This window comes from Scophthalmus maximus, chromosome 7 (assembly GCF_022379125.1).
Source record: "Scophthalmus maximus strain ysfricsl-2021 chromosome 7, ASM2237912v1, whole genome shotgun sequence".
Taxonomy (NCBI): domain Eukaryota; kingdom Metazoa; phylum Chordata; class Actinopteri; order Pleuronectiformes; family Scophthalmidae; genus Scophthalmus; species Scophthalmus maximus.
In genome coordinates this window covers 21308005-21333565 of record NC_061521.1, presented here as the reverse complement: position 1 = coordinate 21333565, position 25561 = coordinate 21308005, and the positions used below count along the sequence as shown (strand labels likewise).

Genomic DNA, 25561 nt, shown 5'->3' with positions numbered 1-25561 from the left:
CTTTAGCGCTTTGTGGGGGGATGTGTCGGGTGTCGACTGGCAGCTGTGGACATGCGGGGGGAGCCAGCAGGAAAAGACCGCTCACCCGCCACTCACAAAACGAAGGGGTAGAAGCTGTTCGTGATGTGACGTCCCGTCATCCTTGTATGACACTGAAAGTGGTGTTTTTTACGCCGAAGGGCGGCGGGGAAGAGGACTAAACACAAGTCAGTGGTGTGAAAGCTGGTGTCCCCTCCTCCTTTATTCGTATCACCCACGTTACGCTGGGAAAGTTTGCAGAACTCGACCCGAGCAAACGTCAGCATTCGGTGGAATTGTTTTCCCCCAGACATCACGTATTGTAGCGGCTACACTGCAATCAAGCCCACATCCCAAAGACGTGAGCTCATCTATTTCCAATGGAGCAGAATTGTTGGTTGTTAATCTTGGTAACGACTTCTAATGCGGTATTTGAACTTCGCAACGCACGGCACGCGTGTGATGTCTCCATTCCTTTGCAACACGAGTCCATGCAATGGCGTATGCAAAAACCTTTGTTTGGGTTTCGCGTTGCATTTTTATATCCTTGATATCGCTTACAATCAGCTCTCTGCCTGTTGTGTGAACAACCGCATGGTCAAACACGTGGCCGGTTAAAACAAATGGCCTGTGTCACTGAGAAGTGAGGTACACCCCCGTGAAGTACAGCAAAGACGGTCGGTGGAAGGCAGCGGGGCCTGAAATGAGGACAAAGAGCTGCAGCGCCATTTCCAGACCCTCGTCATGCAGTATTGATCCTCCTGTGGGGTCACGGACCCCTTTTTTCCCCTCATGTCTCCCTCTGCTCAGCAGCGCCTAGGGACTGTACTTGTCAGCTCATTTCACCGAGGCAGTGGGTGGGGTGGGGTGGGGGGGCTTTAACAAATCAATTACCAGCCTCTAACTGAGTAACCGTATCACAAGCCGCCACTGGCCTCTGGACTTTGAGGCAAAACACGATATGTTTGAGTCAGCCCGTAAACATCTCTGCGTTCGATTAATGCCGCTGAGAAAGCAGGACTATGAAGGATGGAGAGAAAAATAAAAGTATGTTAGAATTCAACTTGGATGCTCAGGGTGTGTTCACGCGGAACACGAAACGAATGTTTCGCCCGATGAGATTACGCACAAAGTCGATGCAAAGAAGCGAGTAGACGCAAATTTCCATATGAAATGAAATTCAATTTGACTCGCTCGAGCGGAAATATTTGAACTCGTTCTCCCGACACAACGGACATCCGCGCTCGGAAGAATAAGGCCGAGTATTCGCGGCAAAACTCGCAACGTGAAAAAATCTGCTTCGCGTTAAGACTTCCAAATATTTGGGCTGTTTAAGACTAAAGCTGGACAGAACAGAAACTGGATTATTACCCTGTTCTAATCATTGGCAGTCCTACTTTCTCCTCACAATCGGGAGCGTTCATGGGAAAAAAATGTATCAGGTACCTTCTGTTCATTCTGATCCAGCTGCTAAATTTCACAGTTATCCACAAGAAAAGCAGACGAATCAGCGAAACACTCACGGGCTGAACACCGGCGTCTCATCCCACTCGTAAATCTCACAAAATTATCCAACTGTAAACTGGGAGAAGCTGCTCTCAAAATAAACAGCCTGCTCATATCGCGCTTAAATAAATACGGCCCCGGCGGCAATAAACACATCGCCACGCAACTATGTGCCATCAAGCCCCTTTAGGTGTGTGTGGGTGTGTGTGTGTGTGTGTGTGTGTGTGTGTGTGTGTGTGTGTGTGTGTGAGGAAATATTGTCTTGATGATCTAATGCTGGAGATATGCATGGATGTACTCCAGGTTATCTGTCCACAGTAGTGGATAAAGTGATTTATTACTTAGATAGAATCCAGTATTATTTTGGATGAGGAAAGAGTAGACGGTATACTTTCCTCTTTTTTTGAACACATGTCAGCCCTGTGATAGACTTGACGACCACTGAATGTCAACTGGGAACCAGGGCATTGGACCAAGGATAAGCGGTATAGCAACACAAGGAATGGCTGGGTTGGCCTCATAACTATCTGCTAAGGATTAGAATTATGAAAACTCTCCATAATAAAAGTGGAGAATGTAAAGTTCACAAAGGTTTTTTTCCAGTGAAAAGTAACGCTGGCTACTGCACAAAGCTGGCAAGGAGATGGAGACTCGCGGATCAGCCAAAGGTTGCACCACACACAGCTGAACTTGCATCATGGCGGCTTTACTACTGCAGTTCGTTTTACACTGTACGGTCGCGTCACACTGCACCCAGTGTTGTTGATGGATGGTGTTTATGCTCGGTGTGCTCAGACTGACGCGTCTGGACTCATTGGGATCCGCAGTGCAGTCATGACGTACTTACCTGGAGAAGCAGTCGCACCATTTCCCCCCCCCCCCCACAGCAACACATTGTCTGCAGAGATGTGAAAATAGTTTTTAGCCGAGCATCCGTGAGTAAGTGACACCAAGGTTTATGAATATGTAAGGGACCATAGGGGGTGAAGACCCAGACAATGCTCTCAGACAGAGAACTGGGTTTTGTCTTTGTATCTCCAGCTGCAGTCGGTTGTACATGTTCATCCTTTGATCAATTTTTCCCGAATAGGATCAAGATGTTTGACCAGTTTTGATACGTACTGATATCAATCAAAATCCTTTTGATGGATCTTCCAATCCAGATCAAATCCACCTTGCCTTCAAGGTTCTTCTTTTTTAACCTTTAAGAATTCAGTGAAGTCATGAGCTTAGAAATCATCGCATTGACATTTTTTGTCCTGGGAAAATACTATATATTCTTGCATGAAAAAGAAAAAAAAAATAATAAATCCCACACAAGAAACATATGGATCTTAGTCTAGAGAAGTTCAACAGCCTCTCCACTGGGGACTAAAAGGTTTAAACACTTAATCTGGTTTAGGGCAGTGGGCGTCCACGCTGCGACGGCTGACTCACCCTTGGGAGTCCACTGACAGTTGCACAAATCTGACAAATCTGCAAATAATTAAAGCTCGATATAATGAATTCATTCGAAAATCTATTTTGTGTATCGTCCATCTGCTGTATAGTTTTCAAAAACGAGCAGGTACCTCTCTGCCAATATTATCGTTACAGTATTATTTGCAGGTTTCAAGAACCTGCAGCTCCACACATCGCAAAATCTGCTTTTGATTATTGCGGACAACACTGGGACAGTCCATGGACCTGTGGCTTTCCCCCCTCCAGCTCTGCTCAGGTTTCTACTCCCCACAGTGTCGCACTCAGCGCCGCCTTTCATCTCCAGGACCAAGGATTCCCCCCGAACACAATGATTAAATGCATTTAAGTAGAGAAGAACAGGTTATGTAAAACTGATGAAAAATTCTATATTGTGTGTGTGTGTGTGTGTGTGTATGTATGTGTGTGTGGGGGGGAACAGATGGCTTCCAAGAACAATAAAAAAAAGAAGCAATATTTCAAATGTCAGTCAGATACCGGGCATGGTGAGCGACAGCCGAGGTGGTTTCTTGAAGAGAACCAGAGGTCCTCTTAATAAATACCATGAGATCATTCACAATGATGATTATGTGAGTATGGCACAGTTTCAGATACGTCCCTTCCAACAGCAAACTCACTCAGACAGTGAATTGTAAAACTATTAGGGCCTTGGAAATGTGATGCAGTAGAACTGTCTGAATGACAAAAAAAAACAAAAAACTTGAGGGCAACGTGTCAAGGAAGAGCTTCACAGCACATTCATTCAACTTTCTCCTCAAATCATTATTAGCAGACACAATATATTGACTGTTGAAAAAAAAACTGCGACCGGAGTTAAGAAGGTTGTGGAAACTCTCAGATGGGGGAATTGTAATTGCACAGGATGAAAGCCAAGTTTGAATTTAGTGTAAAAACACAAAATGCCCATTAAAAAAACTGCCAATTTACACTGGAAATAAACAAATGTGCCAAAAAATTAGAAGGGGGGGATAATCGTGTGTTAAATACATAAACACCATAAATATTAATAAACTAGCAAAGGAGGCAACTTGGAATGGTTTTTTGAATGAGTCAAGATGTCTAATATCAGAAGAAACAAAGAAAAAGTTTACAGGATTAGTTCCTCATGTTTTTTTTCCCAAGTTGCAACTAACTTTTCTTTTGTACTTGTATAGGAGAAATACGCCACATTCAGTGCCACTTACGCAAAAGAATTTAAAAGTAATTAGTCTGCAGGCCAGAGCCCCTTGAAAACAGGTACATACGAACGACACCGCTCTTCCGTTCCTCGACAGAAGTCTTAGTTTCGTGATTTCCCCAACACCCCCCCGTATTGGCGGATGTCAAGTCGTTACCGCAAAAATTAAAAGCTCATTGAGCACTAGGCAAACACGCCAGCGCGGCTCCTGTGCCAACTCATCTGTTCACGGTGACAGCTGGTATCCATCATTCATCCGCGCGACTCAAAGCCAAAAACGTCCCCAGCAGCAGAGTTGTGAGATACACAATAATCTCCCGCATCAATCTGATCCTTACTTGTTGGCCACGTGCAGTAGATCACATAGAAAACTCACACACACACACACACACACACACACACACACACACACACACACACACACACACACACACACACACACACACACACACACACACACACACACACACACACACACACACACACACACACACAAAATTGTATTTACTTCCTCATGCTCGTACATTTTAATGCTAAATCCAGCCATAAAAAAAAAATACAATTAAAGCCATTTTGGAAGAGTAAGCACTCCCACAGAGGATTCATTTTTTATACAGATGTACACTGTCGTGACCCTGAAGGCAGGCGGACGTATAGGCCATTCATTTTCCACTATGGATTTACACTTCATGGAATGAATGGATGAGCTCTGCAACAGTTGCGGGAAGAAATAAATGAAATCCCTATTCACCTAATAAGTGGCCAGCCACTGGGAAACTGCGGTGGATTATTCCCCGTAGAAACCCCCCCCCGCCTAAAAAATCAATAACCTCTCAATGAGCTGCATGCCGGCAGTCAGGTGCTGTAGTTCCTGAGGAGAATAAGAGCTGCAGGATGTGCAGTTTGGGAGGTGACATGATCTATCCGCCCCAGTCGAGAGTTCCTCGTTCTCCCAAAACAACATGGGGCCGTGTCTCGGGGGGGAGCAGACGAGCCCACGTGGGGGCCGGTACCCGAGGGCCCGTCCTGTTTTACTTCAGCTGTCATGCGTGAGTATCATCAGCTCCATCAATCAAGTGGAGTGATGGGAGCGCGCCGCATTAGCAAAAAGCTTCGGAGGGGCTACTAAATGAGCGGCGGCAGGCGGACAAGAGCGCTGCGCCAGGGGTTTAATCTGGTGCTCTTTGTGCTGATAGTGTGTTTTTCTTTACAACAAGTGAAGGAAATCTGCCAGCGGGGTGAGATAATTCCACTTCATCCTCGACAGAATCCGACTCGCCTCGCAAAGTTTCTTGATATAAATGTCACTCCGAGGGTAATTTGTCTTCTCCCGAGATAGCGGAGCTTGTTTTCCAGGAAAATAAAACATCAAGTCTGACCGTGAGGCTAAAAGACTCACTCTGGGCAACCCTTTTTTGGGGGGCAAGAATAAGAGGAAGTTCAAGGATTCTGAAGTGTCGGGTCTTCACCAGCGAACCACAGCAGTCACTCGCACCTCACAAGGCGGCGTCACTGAGGATGGATTCCTCTTCCTCTGCTCCCTAATTAAAACAGCCACTGATGCGTCTGCCATGTGTGATGGCGGGGTAACGCGTCTGCTGTGCGGGCTGGACGTATTTTGAGGCAACCTCACGGGGGAGCCGGTGTGGTTTTGAACCCTCTTAACATCTCATCCCACTTAGTGTCGTAAGCTGGAGTTCACAGTCAGCACAGCACATGCTCGGCGCGGGCCGACACAGATAGCCTCAAGGCCTCCACGGCCACACTTCATCGGGGAGCCAACCTTCACACAATGCCATAATGCTCCATCAGTCATCCGCTTTCGCTCTCGCCAGCTCTGCTCTTTTCTCTTTAGCACGCCCTCAATCTCTCTCAAGATTAGAAATTTATTTTTCTTGAGAGCACATCTCATTATTCTGTCAGAGCGGCTGACGGCGCTTTCTCCCCAGATCCTCCAAACCTCAGGGGCTGGTGAAAGGGAAAAACAGTTGCGTACTTTATCTTTCTTTTTCTCTCTCTCCCAACCCAAACTTCCTCCGCGGGATCAAAAATAAACTCGGTCCAATTGTGTGTATCCATCTTGCTGCTGAGGAGGAAGAGCCTCACTTGGCAGAATGGCTGGGTGGGAAAGTCACACATGCCAAAAGGTCAGCGATGAGGAAAAAACACCATGGCCACAGATACGGAGGGTCAGCGCTCAGCCAAAATAAACCGCTGAAATCAAGCCTGCAAACCGCCACGACTCCATCAATCTGTCACTGGTGTGATTTTATTCCAGACGACAGAGAGAGAGAGAGAGAGAGTGGAAGAGGGAGAGAGTGAGAGAGTTGGCTCCGTCCGTGAAACACAATACAACACAAGCCATTCCCAAGTCAGACTCGTCTGCCTCGCCGAGCCATGACACGCGGCATTAGAAGCAGTCAATTAAAACTGCATTTGATTGGATTTGGTGATGTCCAATACACACATCCACCCATGAAAAAATAAATATGAGGCCAAAATTCTTCCATTAATTAAAAACCTTATCATTTCATCAATCATTTAAGGTAAGGGAAACAAGCCAGAACCAACAGTAGTAATTCATTCTTTCATATTCCACAAAAAAACATCTAGTCGAAAAGCCCCTTTAGGTCTGAGATCCCAGCTCTGGATTAGATTCAACTCTTGCCCTTTCCTCAGATTTGATGACAGACTTGGGGAAGGTTCACACACAAGTGCGGTGGGTATTTCTTTCTTTAACATACTTATATGAAACTATACAAGGAACCTGAGCCAGACTGGCCGTCTGGTCGTAAATAACCTGTGGTGTCCCAGAGGGTGGCATACTAGAGGCTGTTGTGCTTTGCACGCATTTCAGAGAGCAGTGAAAACCATGCGCTGGGTTCCCAGGGCTCCACAGTATCAATTAGGGCAGCTTGTGAAAAGATGCTCTTCTTCCTCCGCCGCTGTGGTCTGGTCAGAGGTATAGGAAGTGAGGGAAGAGAGAGAGAGAGAGGTAGGAGGAAACTCCTACAGCTGCGACCGTCCGAGTATACCGTTCCACAAGTATTCGAGCTTCGTCTTGCTCCGTCAGCTTGTTTGCGGGTCCTCAAAAAAAAGAAATCCCTCCCAAGTTCAATGGACAATGATGCTTCCTCTCTGTACTTAAGAGAACACACAGCATCAGCATAAAGGACACAATGGGCACATGTTCATAGGCGTCCCGCTGTTTTAGGGGCTAACGGGAGCAGCAGGTTGCCTACAGTGGCTAAACTTGGCCAGACCACAGGCCCATCTGCGCAGCATCTGACTCACCTCCCACACTTAGGAAACTCCAGATACTGTAATCACATCTGAAGTCCACTTGAACCCAGTCAGACTAATTCCATCACACGTGTCCTTTAAGGAAAGGAACCTGAATCTGACAAGTAAGGGAACAATTTGTCAATAAGTTCTAGATTTAGATTTTTGGGGGGGGCTTGTTGTTTTCTCTGTGCTAGAAAACACTTGACTGCATCGCTGAGTGGAGAAGCTTCCACGCTTCTCCACTCAGCGATGTGTGGAGAATAAGAAACGCCCTCACTCTTTGAAAAGGTAGTGCATAGTAAACACGTCAGGAACGAAAGGGCACTACAGCAGCAAACAAAACAACCACACCTCAGAATATGAAGTCAGCAAATCAGGTAATTCTGGAAAAACGTCATCTCAAACGCAACCGCCACCCCTCCAGAATAACAAGTGGATTATGACAAATACATTTGGTTTCTGTTTGATGCAGCCTATATTTAACCTTGATTTCACCTTTTCATTAGCATAAGTGTGGCTTATAATTAAACAAGACCATAATTGCTCTAATTATAACCGACTAAAACATGGCAACCAAAAGCAAATGGGTGGATTCTAAGCGGCCAATCAGCTCTAAAAGCGTGGGAGGCCGCATTTCCCAGAGCGCGTCGACCGATGCCTCGTCCTTCCAGCGATACACCTCATGCCACCCAAAACTAACAAGTTCAACTGGCTCCCTCGTAACACAATGATGCTTCTGTTGGCCTCACCAAATGTGAATCCCTCTGCTCTCAAGCTCTTGAAAACGCCAACCAGAGCATGAGTTCGCCCGATTGGTTCTGACAGGTTTGCTCCGCAAAAACTGCAGCAATTTTCTGCTCCGCTCAAACACTGAGGTCTTGTTTCTTTGTCCTTCATAAACAAAACGCGCCAAACACAACCAGAGCTAAATTCCCCCTCTGTGTGGCAACAAATGGCCTCCTTCTTTTTAGGTCCAGGGGAGAACAGAGGGACCACACAGCCCCCCATTCGGTCCTACAATGGACAAAGGCATTTCACCCCAAACCGGCCAACTTGTGTCATAAGCTCATCGAAAACGAGCCAGTGCTCTTCGTTGGAGAATAAGGCCAACGAGATTTGGGAGGCCCGGCGAAAGAGGTGTAACCGTCTTCCTCTTCCTCACTGAAAAGGGGCAAACTATAGCATCCCCGTTGCAATATGGGAGGGACAGGGGAGTTTTTGTTTCTAATGGCTTTGGGTTCTCTGCTTACACGTCATGCCCCCTCTCATCCACAGTCCTGTTAATCCCATTAATATGAAGAGGGCCAAGAGCCCGAGAGTGGCCACGGCTTAAGAGCCATCAGCCAGCATTAGCCCCTCGAAATCCAAACCCTTGTCTAGACCCATTTAACAACTTAGCCTGCGTAGAGTAAAATCATTTGAGACCCATGTCTAATGACGGGAGCATAACCTAAAGCCGGGCCTCAGCTGATCATCACACCACTGCTCTCACGAATAGACATGCGCCGTTATTTGTACATAACACACGGCTAATCTTATTTTGTCGGTACAACAGCAGATCTCATCATCATTACGACTGATGGCTGCTTTAATGTGTTTTACTATTGAGTAGATGTGTTGACTGTCTGCCAGACCACACAGCCCATGTGAAGGATTTACTTGTTAGATGATTCAGTCTGGAATTACACGCTACTCCCCATTTAAGGCGATTATTATCATTGTTTGTGAGTGTGTATGTGTACCAGCATTAGTATACTGTATGTGTGTGTGTGCTGCTATAACCACATGATGTACTTTGGGAAGATAATCTGCTGGCTTTTAATTAAATAGCCAAGCAAGGAGCACTGAGAATATCCAAAGAGGACTAAGGTCAACGCCTTGCGTGGCGCAGCGAAGGCAATCTCTAACGCAGCCAACGGACCCCACATCTACAGTACATATGGCCCATTTCTGATCTTACCGCATACCAGCAGGGGTGATTACAAAAGCATCAGAGCCTGATTAACGCAGCTTTGAAGCGGCTTGCTGTGGCCTGGCTGGAGCACAGCGAGGGCATGGTGAGCGGCTTTTCAGTCCCACAGTAAAACCCGCTCTAACCGCTGCAGCACATCACAAACGACAATCAGCCGAAGCGGGCAATCAATGGGGTGATTCAGCAACTCCCCCGTTGCGCGCTGCCACACATATTCAGTTTTCATCAAATGGTAGATAGCAGTTTGTAATCACAGTGAGGCCGGAAGGCCTCCTCCTCACTCACTGTGTGATCACCTCCGCATCAGGATATCGCAGGTATTTGAGACTCATTGTGTTTCTCGAGAGTCTAGACGCCATCTGGGCCTGCAGGTTATCGGTGGTCCTGTGGCGACACAAGACCTACGTTCCCCACATGTCAAATGTAATTCAGGATTACTGTGAGTGACAACATGCTCATGAAAACTTGCATTGTTCACACACAAATCAGCTTTGGCCACAATGCATACAGTATATACTGTAGCCTGATCTGTGAATAGTTATCCTGTTAGTTGGCTTGATAGCTGGAAAAAATAAAAAGTCAACCTTTTTGGGACATTTCTTCTGTCTTTATTTGACAGTTCAGGTGCATTAGAGATAAGAAATGGGGGGCGGGACTAGGGTATGACACACGGTAAATGGTCGGAGCTGGCCAAGAGTCGAACCGAGGTCCGGCTGCTCAAGGCCATACGGTATGTGCTCTAACCATTCAGTCGTCAAATTCAATTTGATTCAGCCATCAAACTCAAATTTGTCAATTATTTTTTTTACCTAAACACTTCACAAAGTCTTGCTTTATAAGGTCTACACACATGCTCGTAGCCCTTTGCAACACTGCCCTACAGCTAATAAACTTATTGGTTGCTATGTGTTTTTAATCATGTAATCCCAATAATATGTTTTATTACATGTTGTACTTCACTGAAGCAGTGTCCCTCTATTTACATAGCAGATATATACAAAGTATTGAAAGTAGACAAACATAATTGACATTTCAATAGTTTCTTGTGGAAAAAGAAGGAAAAAAAACAAAGTTTTTTTGATTGGCAGCGGCCGAAAAATGACTTTGACAGTACCGGAGAAACTTGGTGACCACGAATGGAAAGTTGGGGAAGAGGAAGTCCACAGTAAACCAAGATAAAAGTGTCGTGTTCTGCTGTGCTGTGCATTTGAAACACTCATCAGGTTAAGAAGTGGACCAATAAAAGACTTTCAAGTTTGATCTCTAATGCACATTTTTCAAATATACAGGTTTTTCGGATATTTCTGCATCCACTGTGAAGGGCCAACATTTCCAAATTTAGTTTAAGAGGTGAAATTCAATAACATACAGTATATATATATATATACACACATGTATATATTCAGGGCACGATGACAGTCTGTGCGAACTCCCCCCATCCACGTCTCAAATGCTTACTTCTATAGGGTTCTGTGGGTAAAAGACACAACTCTCAAACATATCTGAACCCCTCATCGCCGGTATTTTCAGAAACAAATGAATTTCGGGCCAAACCAGCTTATCTGCAATTGTGGCGAGGGCGAAAATAACTATAGAAAGCTCATATCGTCTATCTGTTGGAAAGCAGAGAGCTTAGAGAAATGGAGATCCAATCCATCTGTGGTGAAAACTGAGCTGATCCTTCAGGGCCCTTATAACCACAACCAAAACAGCCAGAACCACACTGGTCATCCGTCATTTTTATAATTTCTCCCTATTTTCTTATTTGACGTTTAAATTAAACCTGCTACAACTGATTTTACTGGCCAATCAGAGGCGGCAGAAACAAGCGTCAAACACTATCCGTACAGGTTTTTGGCTACCAGTTGCCACAAGCTTGCATTTGAAGAGTTGGGTTTTTTTGGTCAACTGGCAAATCACATATTCTCTCTCCTTTTTAGCTACGTTTGGCTTTCCGACAAATCTTGGAGGAAAACTGTGTCTGTAGCCGCTCTCGACCAGAACAGTAAAGTTGTGAACCCTGCAACCAAAACCATGACCTAAAAGATGGTGTTAACGCTCCGTAGCTGTGAGGAACTGAACAGCGAGGTACTAATTCTCTGTGGTTCACTAAAATCGATCCCTTTCACATTACCCGTAGCCCTTTGATCTACAGTTATTACAAAATTATTGATTACAGCCTCTACAAAAAAAAGATACTATGTATGTATATGCTTTGGTCTCGGGGCCTCGCCTTCGCTGACTCTGTCGCGCCCCGACCGTCTGTGTCATTGGGATCTTTGATGTCTCCATCCCGGCAATTATGAGCAAAAACACAACATCTTCCATTCGAATCCACTTCAAACCTTTGGCCTCCAAACTGCGGGAGGGAGAAAAACCCTAAACTGCTCACCAAGCGGGACCATCTGGCGGCAGTCATTGGCTGATGGAAGCTGGCGGCCTGCAAAGGCTTCAGGGGGTAGGAGAAAGAAGGCAGACAGCGAGAACGAGAGAGAGAAAGAGATGGAGAGACAGTGGAGCAGTTACGTCTACCAAACCATGTCGTGAGCCGCCTCTCTGCAGGCAGGGCGGTAATTACAGGGCGCAGACAGAGAAACCCTGACTGGGGAAAAAGTGGAGATGCTCAGACTGCTGGGTTGCCGCCCTTGGACCCTCAACACAACCACAACGCTAACCAGCCCATCGTTTCACTGGAGGCCATGGGAGTAGGAGGGTTCCGGATCAGTGCAACCGACACAAGGAGCCAAGGAAGGGGCGGTCGTGGGCACAGACAGTGACACAGAATCCATGTCGGCCCAGGTATAGGCCAAACCCCAGACTGGTTCCCACCTGACAGGGACCACACGGACAAACTTCGGATCGGTAACACGAGATCTGTGAAGGCTGGAGATAAACTTCTGGCCTTCAGGGACAGACGACAAGACGCATATTAACCGCCCGAGTTTCAGGAGAGCAAATAAAGAATTGACAAAACCAAAAACAAAGATTCACTATCTTCTTTTCCTCACCCCAGTTGACACGATCATTAAACAACATGAGTCACCCGCCCTGTGTGGCCTCGCCGTCATTGAGTCGGAGCACACAACAAAAACCACATCAGCCGTGAAGTGTTTCGGGCTCTGCCCCCCCCCCCCCCACCACCGTTCCCTGACTTATTTGCTAATAAAGCTTTCAGGGCATGGAGCGATGCAAGTGACTCGCCTTCTCCGAGTTATCTGAGGCCTTATAAATCATCGCCCCACGCCCAGGGAGGCTGGCGTCCTTCAGCGTGACCTGCACACGCAGACGAAACCCACTGAATGAGGACAGAAAAATGAGGTGGCTGCAGTTCATCGCATCCATCAGCCTATACTGAGGGGGAGCAGTAATCCACAGAACCAGTGTGCCTGGGTCGAGACAGAAAAAAACTGAATAGCTTAAAAAAAAAAAAGAATAAACTGTTAACTGTTGACTTTCAGGCCTCACCAATGCTAGATTCGCCTCCGTTGACCTGTGGCACAAACAATTCTTTAATACAGAAACTTCGAGGAAGGTGGTATCATTTGTTAAGTACATAATTTTTTGGTAGTGACAAGAAACAGAGAGAGTGAGGAGGACAATGTCATAAATGGGAGTCGAACCGGGGACCTGCTGCTTGAGGGCATAGATGCCCAATTGGTATGCGCCTTAAAGGGATAGTTCGGTGATTTTGAAGTGGGGTTGTACGAGTCACTTACGCATAGTTAATATGCTACCTCATGGACATGGTGATCAGCGATGTCATTTAACGGAGTTTGGAGGAGAAATGGAAGAAGCGTCCCACTGTTGAAGAGGGGACCACCGCCACATGTTTAAATGCTTACCCTAAAATAAAAATATCCGTTCAATTATATCCACTGAAGGACGTATTTTTTCACTGCTGCAGTTTTCCGCTAGACAGCCGTTTAAGTTTGCACTTTTTTTTCCAAGCGTGCTTGAATCACCGTGTACCATGTATCGCTGCGCCAACTCGCCGCGGTAGCTTCGAGTCCAACAGCTGATTTACGTTGTGATACTGCATCGGCATGTGGCGGAAAAGAGGTTTTTCGGTGGTCCCCTCTACAACAGTGGGACTCAGACTTACGCCACTTCCACTTCTCCTCCAAACTCCGTTAGATGACATCGTTGATCACCATCTCCATATGGTGACATATTAACTATGCATAAGTAACTCATACAACCCCAATTCAAAATCACTGAACTATCCAGTTAACCATTCGGCTGTCGTGTCGCCCTCGGGAGCGCGATATATGAATTTCGCCGCCGGGAATCGAGCCAACGTTGCCGTTTCACCGTGCAGGCCTTTTTCCTGCAAGTCACAGAATATTGCGCCAGTATGTCTCCCTCTGACGTTTATCTGGGCTTTCCCCATTCCTCCTTCACTTATAGCTCGGACGGTAGATTGCGGCAGCGGAGATATGAGCTACGTGATGTATGATCCCCATTTTCCAGAGCAGGTGTCAAAGTTGTGTGTGTGTGCGCTAATGACGAGTGTGTCCGGGGGAGAGGGGGAAAAGCTCCCCGGGGTGATTTGGCACCACCGAGCAGCGACTCTCTTCCAGGCTGTCGTTTTTATCGAGGGAGGGGCCGTGACTGACTGCAGGGTCAGAGAATTGCCTCGCGTGGGATTTTTTTTTTTTTTTTTATCATGGAGGATAAAATGTCTTGTAACACGTGTTAACTTTTTTTCGTTTTGCATTCACTGTGACCTCTTCGTGGCCTTTGCTCACATTAATGTTTAACCGCTGAACACACCTTCGATAGAGAAGAATGTGGCGCCAGGCGGTTATGGGTTTTTCATTTCTTGTACACTCCAACTTCACCCTACCGAGGAAGAAAGCAGCAAAGTCATTATGTATTCCGGCGCCATACCAAGACTCCCTTTTCCCGATCGATCGCAAATCCTGCAGGGGTCTTTTATTCCAGCTCTGCAGCCCAGAGGCATGCGCCCAAACACACACACACTTGCCAACTTTAACTTTTAATCACTAGATGAGCGGAGTCAATGCATCGGTTTCACAGCTGCTGAAGTCGACGGGCGGAAGCACGATCCGTCTTCCCACGGAGAGGAATCAATGTTTTGCACTGTGAGAGAAATATCCATACGCGATGCATCTGCGACTATTCATCACAGGCGCTCACTTCTGAATGCATGCTAAATGAAACGTCAGCTATGCGTGCTTATGTTCGGAGCATGTTGGCCCCTATATTCTGAAGGATTCTGATGAGGATTTTGACAAACAATTTTCGGAACCATCCATATATTACCATCAGATTCTCGGTGAGGGTAAAATCCAGCGTACAGGCTGCAGGCAGATGATGACGCACATTGATTTATTGTCATTCGCACGCGTTCATTTTCCTATTCTTCCCTAATGACAGCTTCTTCGCAAGTCCCGTCAGCTCGTTTTTCCACACACAAGCACGCGGCATTAGCAAGTTAAATGAGTCTCCACGTCCGGGACTGGTTCGCTTAGCCAGAGAAAAAAAAATCATATTTGTCATAATGCGCCCGCGCCATTCCCCTGGTCTCCCTCCCCTCCGCCGGTGGAGCCCCCGAGGGGACAGGAGACGGCTGCTAATTGCGAGCCTGAACCAAACGCACGGTGTTAAAAGCTGAAAATATATATAGCCTGCAACGGAAAACATGTCAAGAGACAGAACTCGTTAGAAAAAAAAAAAATGTAAATCCCAAGCTGTCATTCCTCTGTTTCATAAGAAACCTGCACTAACTGGAACCAGTCCTCGTACGATAATAAATATGTTAACAACTCCTCGCTGAATAATCAAAAACGTCGCCTTTATGTCTTTTAAGACCTTGGAGGCCTGAAGGTCTTCCTCTCCTGCAGCAGCAGCAGAGGCCTCTCACCTCTCCACAAGTGCCGCCGCTCCCGGACAGGTTAATGGACACACGGACACCGTCTGTCCTGCACGGGACAGGCCCGGGTCACCTGACCGCGAGCGCAAAGTGCAAAACGCATGGCAGTGGCTCCACACCACGAGGGAAGCATCAGACTTTCAGCGACAACAAAAAAAAAAGGCCTCGGGGAGCGAGCAGAAAAAACGCTCTGCACACACAGAGCGGTCGGCGCGCCTGGAAAAAGGCAAACACACCACCAGTGGATGTGGAGCGGGTTGATGCGGCGTGAGCACGTATACCCTCTGGGGTTGCGTTTGCACAGCCTGCACAACACCTGTCGTAAAATACACAAAGCACGTGGTGATGATTTGAATAGAAAACTCACGAATGAACCCGCCTGCGTTGGCTGTAGAGATACAGGAAGGAGGATGGAGCGACGCAGGAAAAAAAAAAACGGGAGGATGGCGCTCTGACCTACATCAAAGCCGTGGATGGGCCCGAGGGCACGCGTGTCAACCATTCAGCCATTGAAAACATGGAAAGTAGGGGGACCATGCAGCCATGAGCGACGCGCTGATGGTGGAGGATGGCAACTCGCAGCCTATTTTAGTAAAGACATAATAAAACTGCCGTACAGAAAAGTTTCAGCATGCGGGCTCCACATTGTTTCCACAAAGGGAACTCCTGCTGTGGAGGAGCGAGGAGTGTGTGTGTGTGTGTGTGTGTGTGTGTGTGTGTGTCTTCTCCTCCAGAGATCAATTATTTAGCTCAGCACAAGTCAGGACTTCATAGAACAAGTCCGGGCTCCATGGAGACGAGACTGCACCACTGATTTCAGCCTATAGAAAACTAAAGGGACATTGCAAAGATATAACAAAAAAAGGCACGCTGCAGGTATATATATATATATACACACAGACACACACATTATTATAGCGAAAGCTGCCATAGGAATTTGTGAAAACACTGTGATTATGACATACAGGAAAAGTCACTAAAAGCACACACAAGTGAGAGGAGAATAGACATTGGGAATCACAGCATTATAGCATATTGATTCATTGGCATTTGCCTTCAGGCTGCTTCTTGATGTATCAATGAAAAAGACTTCAATGCAAGTGTGAAATCCCGCCTCATTCAGAGTTCAGAGCAACACAATGCATCTGTGACATATCACAGGTGAAGGTTATGTACAGTAGAGAGACGGTGGCATGATGAGCCACATGGAGGCTGGATGTCATTCATTCATTCATTCATTCATTCATTCATTCAAGCCAAAGTACCTGTCATCGTAGCAGAAATCGGCGCCCAGAGTGTTGACATACAGGAGCAGAGCCACGGCGCCGCACAGCACTTCTGCAAACATTTCTCTGCGCCGCACTCACGCGCGGGGGGGGAATAAAAATAATGAATAGAATAATAAAAAAAGGAAAAAAGAAAGAGATGCAAAGCGAGACAGAGAGGCGGCGGATGCCGAATCTCTACTCCCCCCGTCTTTGTCAGGGTGTCTCTGCGAAAACAAGTCCCCCCTCCATCATCACCACCACCACCACCACCACCATCATCATCATCCTCATCATCATCCTCCTCCTCGCCGAAGTGCACAAAGTGGATAATCCATGGGGACAATCCTCTCGTCCTAACCCATGTCAGAGGCTGTGCGGTTCCGCCGTGTCTGTGCGTCCCTGCTCTCCCTGTGTGGTGAAATGAAACACGACGAGCAGCAGTCCGGCGCAACAACCCGCCACACGCCTGCACCGACCCGGAGGAGGATCAGCCGCTCCGATGCTCCGCGCGGAGGAGGAGGACCGTCGTGATTGTGAGCCGCGCGGTCAAGCTGGCGGCGGCGCACGCGCAACGTCCGGTCTGACTTTTTTCAAAATAAAACACGCTGAGAAACAATTCTTATTTTGAATGCGTAGAACTGCAGCCAAAGACGAAACATAAAAATCAAGGATGCAAATGCTTCCTTCCATTTTCACAAAATAAACATCGCGTGGTAACAAGTAAGGTGACAGAAATGCAAATATATTTTTCTATAATGTATGTATCCTAAAAAAATAATGTCAAATAATAATAATGTCAGAAATAATGTCATTTGCACAAATATATATATATAAAAAAACAACTTCCCATTATACTGTTATTCTGTGAACAAGTATCACATTTATACATTCATATCTGATCAAACAAAATTTAATTACATTTTTTATCATTGATTGCCCCAGAATGCGACTCTCTCCCTTTTATTTTGGAGGGAAAATCTGCTCCCCTTCCGCTCTTTCCGGTTTAATTGAAGCGGCTTTGATGCAAAAAAGCATGTGGTTGGGAGATCTCGTGCGCATGCGCACTACCCAGCTCCCCCCTCAGAGACGTGGATGCATCACTTAATATTGTCACCAACAGTAGCCCCATGACGTGGAGGTGGTCCTAAACATAATCATTTATTAATGTTATTTTTTTGATCTGATTTCACAATGACTTAATTTCCCATGGGGTTTAGCGCCACAATGGATGGAATATAATTGTAATCGACTGTGTCACATTCCTCATCTACCACCTACAGTGTCGAATACATTGTGTGTCTGCCTCGCAATCAAAGAACAACGACGAGGCCACGTCGAATATCGTGGCACCGCTGCGAAATCACTCAGTTGAGCTGTGAATTGATTTTTGGTAAAAAAAAAAAATTTTTTTTACTAGTTCTGGCTTCAATATCCCAAACATAAATGATCACAGCTGCATGAAAAACAGCAGCTGTAAAAGAAACTAGAAAGAAAGTGACTACTGTTCACAGAGAAAAAGGCAGGAAAAAAACCAAACTCCCAGTTAGTTCTGTTCATTTAAAAAAATATATATGTATATAGTTTATAGTCTGCAGCTTTGTTGTGAGTCCAGTGAATATAGATAATGTCAGAGAAGAGAAACAAAAGGACAAGTTGAATCTGATTGAATCATATCTGCACATCTCTAGCCTCTTGTGCAGAGACAGGTGACATGTTCATCACGTCGACCCCTGGCAGGCTCGACAGTGTCTTTCCAGTAATTGCTTTCTATTGATTTAGGTTGGAGCGGGATAAAAAGCTGCAGGTCCCACGGTGACCAGTAGAGGGCTCACGGTGCACTGTGTCTGTGGGGAGATCATGCAAGTCCTCATGTCAGCCTCTGATGTGCAATTACATACGCAGTCCATAAATAAATGCAATCGCTGTTCCTGTAATCATCCAGTGATTATGTCATTGCTCCAAAATTAAGTCTTTAAATCACTGGTAGAATAAAGAAAAAAAGAGAGGGGTAGAAAGCGTTCTTCTTCATGACATCAGCATCTGCTTATCATCATACTCTCCAAGACTGGATCTTGTATCATCAATTTTTGTTTAGGGATGAATAACATGCTTCCCACTTCCAAAAACAATATTCAGCCTTTTTTTTTATCATCAAACCCTCGCACTGTAGTCACGACTGTTGGAAAGTTCTTGGACTACAGAGGATGCTGCACGATATAAAGACGTTAGTGGACCAGCAAGCAAAGAAGGAGGCAGAAGAAGGACGAGGGGGAAAAAAGAATAGTTGTTAAAGTGCTTCACAGACAAAGGAAGCAGCCTGGCCCTCCGCATTTTGATTCAGGGTTGTTTTCAATAGACAGCCTCCATCTGTCGGGCCAAACTTCAATGCAGCCTTTCACCGGACAGCAGCAGGACACCGTGATGTAACACGTTTCAGGAATTCATTAGACCGATCAGAGCAACCGGCACAAGGTTGTTGTATTAAAAAAAAATAAAACTGCAGTTCTGGATGGGACTGATGAAATATCACAACATGAGGCCGCCAATGTTGTTCGTCCCATTGGGTTGAATGCGTGTGCATTTTGAATGTCGCACTGTATAACATAACAAAATAAAGAAGAAATGCATGAATAGCTGCTTCTCTTTCTCTGTATTCTCTCAGAATCTCAAACACTGAGTTTCTTTCAGTTTAGAACTTTTTCTTACATTTTAAAGAGCAAGTGATTATATTGATATTTAATCAATAGTGCCTATTATCAATCATGGAAATAACTGGTACATGCAGACCAACTCTTTACAAACGAAGACATTATGAAGAAACTGTGATGGGTAAAACATTCGTATCCTGTACTGAATACCACACTGTAAAAGTACTGCATTGAAACTAGCACATAATTATAATTATGAGTTATTAGAAATGTGCCTTTAAAGTATAAAAAGTAAAAGTACTCAATGCATGAAATTGCCCTGGACTGCTTATGTATAACATCATTAAATTATTATTACTGACGCATTTATCTTTTAGCACATTGCGGTTGAAGTCATACGGTGTGGAGCGGATTCAAAAAATATATTTTTTAGAGAGTTGCGAGTGACGATGCCTGGATTAAAACAAAAACAACTAATGAGGAATGCAGATCAAAGAGGTCGAGGTAACAAGATCATCTTCTTCAATAACATATTTTGTCGTAGTTTAGTCCAAACAATAGTCCAAAATTATTAATTTTAAACAGCACATCCTCACATTTGAGAACAATTATTCAGTTATTTAAAATAGTTTTCTGTCAATCAACCAAAAGCTTATCGTATGTTTAAAGGAAATCATTAAAACGCTTCTTACTGTACGTGTTGATGCATTCGCAACAATAATCCCAAAAAGCAATATATGCACTTACAGGGACCATTCTCCTGCATGTGAGTTTTTCTTTTTTCATTTAATACTTTAAATATTTTTGCTGACAACGCTTCTGTACCTTTATTTAAGTGAGTTACTGTATAGAGTCATTGATGTAGGGAGAGATTTATTGAACAAAATATAATTTAATGGCACAAATTCTGTGTTAGGGAATCACAGTAACTGTACGTAGTCATTATAAGTTCTCAGCTTCACATATGTAAAGTATCCAGCCAAAGTGAAACCATGTGTGTGTGTGTGTGTGTGTGTGTGTGTGTGTGTGTGGGTGAACGAGAGAAAGAGGGCGGTGCTGGTGGGCGGGTCTTCAGAGCCTGATGTATGTGACAGAGGAAGACCTCCCTGTACGTCTTTGGATCCTGGATGGTTTTAAAGGAATTACAGGGACACTGCTCTGGCTGTTGGATAATTACAGGTTCAGAGCCACGTCTGAGGGCCAAATCACTTCTGCATGGAAACAAAAAAAAAAAACCAGGAGGAGAAACACAAGTGTGGTGAAACAGAAAGTGATGCTTTACGCAGGCTCTCTTAAGGACGGCTTTGCACGAAGCCAAGAGGCTTATAGTGTGCTCTGGTGGTGTTTTGCGGGGACTCAGAATTTCCGTCTATAAACGAGAACACTTCAATCCGACAGCGTGTAATGAATGATAACTTGAGTGAAAACAAGAAATGCGAGCAGGTGCTGTATTGTGATGAGTCAAAAATGGAAACAGAAGTACTGTTTCCACCTTTTGTCCCATAATATTACTCTTAACTATTTCTTGTATTGTATACTTCTTTTATTTTTACATTTGTATTCTAATTTTTTTAATTTTATTTGTGTGGTTGTGTTGTCTGCCTGATAGCTTTCTACTGTAACAATGGAATTTCCCAGTTTGGAAATCTATCTATCCATCCATCCATCCATCCATCCATCCATCCACCCATCATTCCATCTATCTGTCTATCTATCTATCTATCTATCTATCTATCTATCCATCCATCCATCTATCTATCTATCCATCCATCCATCTATCCATCCATCCATCTATCCATCTATCCATCTATTAATCTATCTATCTATCTATCTATCTATCTATCCATCCATCCATCCATCCATCCATCCATCCATCCATCCACCCATCATTCCATCTATCCGTCTATCTATCTATCTATCTATCTATCTATCTATCTATCTATCTATCTATCTATCTATCTATCTATCTATCTATCTATCTATCTATCTATCTATCTATCTATCTATCCATCCATCCATCCATCCATCCATCTATCCATCTATTAATCTATCTATCTATCTATCCATCCATCCATCCATCTATAGATCCATCCATCAATCCATCTCTCTATAGATCCATCCATCAATCTATCTATCTATCTATAGATCCATCCATCAATCTATCTATCTATCTATAGATCCATCCATCCATCCACCCATCTATCTATCTATCTATCTATAGATCCATCCATCTATATATCTATCTATCTATCTATCTATCTATCCGTCTATCCATCCATCCATTCATCCATCCATCCATCCATCCATCTATAGATCCGTCCATCCATCCATCCATCCATCCATCCGTCCATCCATCTATAGATCCGTCCGTCCATCCATCCATCCATCCATCTATAGATCTATCCATCATCCATCATCCATCATCCATCTATCAATCCATCTATCTACCTATCCATCCATCTATAGATCCGTCCATCCATCCATCCAATCCGTCCATCCATTCATCTATTCCTTCCTCTTTGTCCTCCCTCACATTTCTGCTTTTCCACCTGAGTCTCCTCCAATCAGGAAAAATATACAACCGTTACTGTGAGATATCAAACTCTGAAGATTCATCTCCAAGCCCCTTACTCAGCAGTGTCCTGAACTATCATCTGTAAATTACTTCTCACTTCAGGGCTGACGGTGCAGTGAGTCGGAGGGAAACGCGATGCTGACGGGCACATCGTGAGAAGCGTACGTGTCCGTCAAAAGACGCGGCATTGGCATTTTGTTCTATTAATATAATTTGTCCTTCTCTTTTTTTCGTGAGAGAGTTAGCGATGTGGCAGGTTCCATTAAGTGTGACGGAGACGGAGGAGCGGGTCGTTCGATCGACGCCGCTGTACGGAGCGTTGATGCCATTTTAAAAAAAATGTAAAAAATGTCTGGGGAGATTCGAGCTGCCAGCCTCGGTGATGTAAGGAAGATTACACTGCACCTCGTCTGTCTAAATGTATATAAGGTGATAACTCCTCGAGCTCACTCATACATGCACCCAGATCTCGGTGTGCGCCGGCGCATGGAGAACAACATTTCCAATTTAAAAAGCAATTTAATCCTGAGAAGAGAAAAATTCTGCGTTTTATCAAAGCTTGCACTATTATCTTTAGGACCAACATGCCTGAATCCTTGGTACATAACCCCGAGGCGCTTTGTCTCTTTAAAATGAGCTGCAATATCTTTATTCTTTTTAAATCTTCAAGTAACCAACATCTTAGGGAGTGCATCGGCAAGCTCTGCTTCTTGCTTTGAACCCAGATGACCCCTGCAGCCTCTCTCTCAAGTCTAAGCAAAGAGAGAAAGTCTTGATCTCTGGAGTGGAAGGGAACACCCTTTTTCTTCTCTTTCTCCCTCTCTCTCTCTTAAGCCACAAGTTCAGAGGCAGATCCTCGTCATTTGCCAGGTGAAATCAAAGCAGGCAATCGCAGTAGGTGAGCCGTGGCCAAACAGCTTTGATTTCCTTTTTTTTTTTTTTTCCCCTTCTAAGGCGCGCGTCCGCGCCGTTCGCCGCTCTCGTTGCACTGCCACGGCCCCGGAAATGACAAGCGAGGGCAGAAGAAATGGTGAAAAGGTTCGATGGCCAGCGCGCCGCAGGAAAGGTGGTTATTTATGGCTGAAAGACAGAGAAGAAGAACAATAAAAACTGTCTGCGCGAACGGAGAGCCAGCGGAATTATGAACAAAAACGAACAGTTTCCATGGTGAGTTTCGACACTCTGCATGAAACCTGTTATATTAACTGTCCACTTCCATTTGCGTTATCATTAGCTGTGGAGGGGCTTCGGTAAACTTCCAGTTCTTTTTGATTCTCTCCAACAGGATGAAAGATGCCAACGCAGCAGCAGGCCGCTATAAATAAAAACAATAGATCCTGAGGTAACGTTGAGCGTATAGCCAAGAGCTCCCATCTGTTTATGCTATATAGACACAGGCATTGTCAGAGGAATGCTGTGGCTTTCTCTGAATGCCATTTTTCTTCCCCCCTGTTAACTCAACCCAAGGAAAGGGAATAGCTGCAACTGATCAGATCTTTGTGGTGGTGGTGGCACGCTCCCTGCCAGCGCACACATGTCCTTTTCAGCACGGTCGGTCACAGACACAAGGGGCGCTCACATCATCATCATCATCATCATCATCATCATCATCATCGTCGTCGTCGTCGGCGGCGGAGCGGTGAAATTACCCGCAGCAAGGTCTTTCCACGGTCGGATCAACCACTCCCCTCCGGAGAGACAATTGCTGAAACTTCTGTTTTACCTATAACCTTCGCATCCCGAGCGACTGGCGACGCGCAGGTGACACAACCGGCGCTGTGCGGACTCGTGCTCCGGGCCGGAAAAAGGTTGCACTTCTTCTTTGGACCAAGGACATTTGAGCCGACTCACGACAAGGAGAATCTCTCACAGCTATCCGACGCGGCCAGAAATGATGATCTACTTGGAAAGTAGATTTTGAAACCCCGTACAATTCTACACATAAATGCGACGATGTTTGTCTGCAAAACTGGAGAACTATACAATCTATTTGATCTGTAGCAACAACCTGTACTATATGTAAATTATAAATTATAACTTTTTAATGAGACGCAAAGGACTGTTTAAACTTAGCCGGCATATCTCTCACCTAAACCCAACCACAAATGTATTTCAGAGAGAGGATGCACAATCATTTTAATGAACACACAGCGCCGTGAGCCCGTCCTCGCGACCTTAGCTGGTTGTGTGTGTGTGTGTGTGTGTGTGTGTGTGTGTGTGTGCTTGTACAGTATGTGTGCCAGAAAGACAAGTTGTGTGTGTGTGTGTGTGTGTGTGTGTGTGCTTGTACAGTATGTGTGCCAGAGAGACAAGTTGTGTGTGTTTGTGTGTGTGTGTGTGTGTGTGTGTGTGTGTGCACACGCACCAGACCAATACGCCTGTTTACAAGGGCCATGCGTTTATGCATCGGTCGCAGTCGCTTTTTTTTGATGTGTAACATTCGGTCGCCGGTGCCGCTGATGAGAACCGCAGCTGATGGGAGGTAATGCGTTCAGCAGAGGATGGGAGAGGCGAGCGGAGTCGAGTCCGGCTCAGGGCCTCCTTTTTGCCCCAGCTGCGACTCCTCCGGTAAGTGCTCACAAGAGGAGGGCTAAAATGTGAACGAAAGTCTTGTTGACGTTAAGGGATCTTGTGTGTGTGTGTGTGTGTGTGTGCGCGTGTTTTTATGTCACGTTTTGAGACGGGGTCGGAGAGAGAATTTTATGGTCGCCGGTCGGGAGCGTATTGGCTCCGCGTGCAGTTTGGCAGCTGTTTTGAGGCAGCAGCATACTGCGCTGGTGACGTGGGCCGGCAGAGGGAAGGAAATTAGGAAACATTATCATAAAAGAGTCCACTTTAACCTGTTTCTAAAAATAGAAGCCAAGAAACAATACACACAGCACATCGTATTTTTTTTTTTTTTTTTTTTTTTCAAAACAGCCCTCTGACACAGCAGACACTTTTTTGACTTGTCAAAGAAGGAAATGCACGTGTTGGTTAACCAGGGCCGTTGCGGCAACGTGCCGAGCAATGCTAGGGAATTACATGGAGTCACCAAATCCACTGTACGTACTTATAATAGTAAGGTGAAGAGGATGGGAGCTGTCGATCAAGTAAAGTCTCTACGCGGCCACAGAGGCCTGAGAAGAGGCCCGAGAAACAAAATGAGTAAAAACACCTGTGTGGAAGAACTTCCACTTCAGAGCTTTATAGCACATTGTTTTTGGGGTTTTCTGGTGTTTAACTCAAATTTTTTTTTATCCCACAAGCTCTCACTGCTCTCATATCATATGATTTGGGCCAGAATATTTGGGACGTTTTAACAGAAGAAAAAAATGCCACTAGCTGAGTGTATTCTATATCAATATCCCACTTCACCAAGCTACAATGGCTTGGATCTGTGGGACCAATCCCCCCCAAAAAAAACAGAAAGTCTCCTCCAAACGAAACACGTTATTATTAGCTCGGAGCGGCCATAGATGCTATCACAGAGACTGTATCACAATCGAGTGTTTGCTCACGCCAAAACTTTCTGAAGGGAAAATCAGTTAACTGCAATTGAATTGAATTACTGGACGACACAGTACTGGCAAAAAGGGCTTTTATTGTCCGTCGGATGCCAATTATCAGTCAAATCAATTTCATCAAGATGCTCTCCCGGATGCCATCAGCATTTGGGCGAACCAGCTTCGAAGCCGCCGGCTTTTTGTGCACAAAATCAAAATCAAACGCGAAGCGCTCAGAGTGGTCTCGTCTTG

The 25561-nt window shown here is 45.2% G+C and overlaps 1 protein-coding gene across 2 annotated transcripts in view; it reads right to left on the bottom strand.

The window, feature by feature from the left end:
* tmtc2b (transmembrane O-mannosyltransferase targeting cadherins 2b) overlaps nt 1-17138 on the bottom strand; it is an 88462-nt gene extending 71324 nt beyond the window's left edge. Inside the window, exon 1 of one of the 2 annotated variants that reach the window (XR_004794769.2) lies at nt 16599-17138. Coding sequence is in view for 1 of the 2 variants with exons in the window: in XM_035641746.2 (XP_035497639.2) it covers nt 16599-16681 (83 nt within the window). In the remaining variant the exon portion in view is untranslated. The remainder of the gene's footprint in view (nt 1-16598) is intronic. The other variant, XM_035641746.2, reaches the window with a different exon arrangement.
* Nucleotides 17139-25561: the final 8423 nt, after the last annotated feature.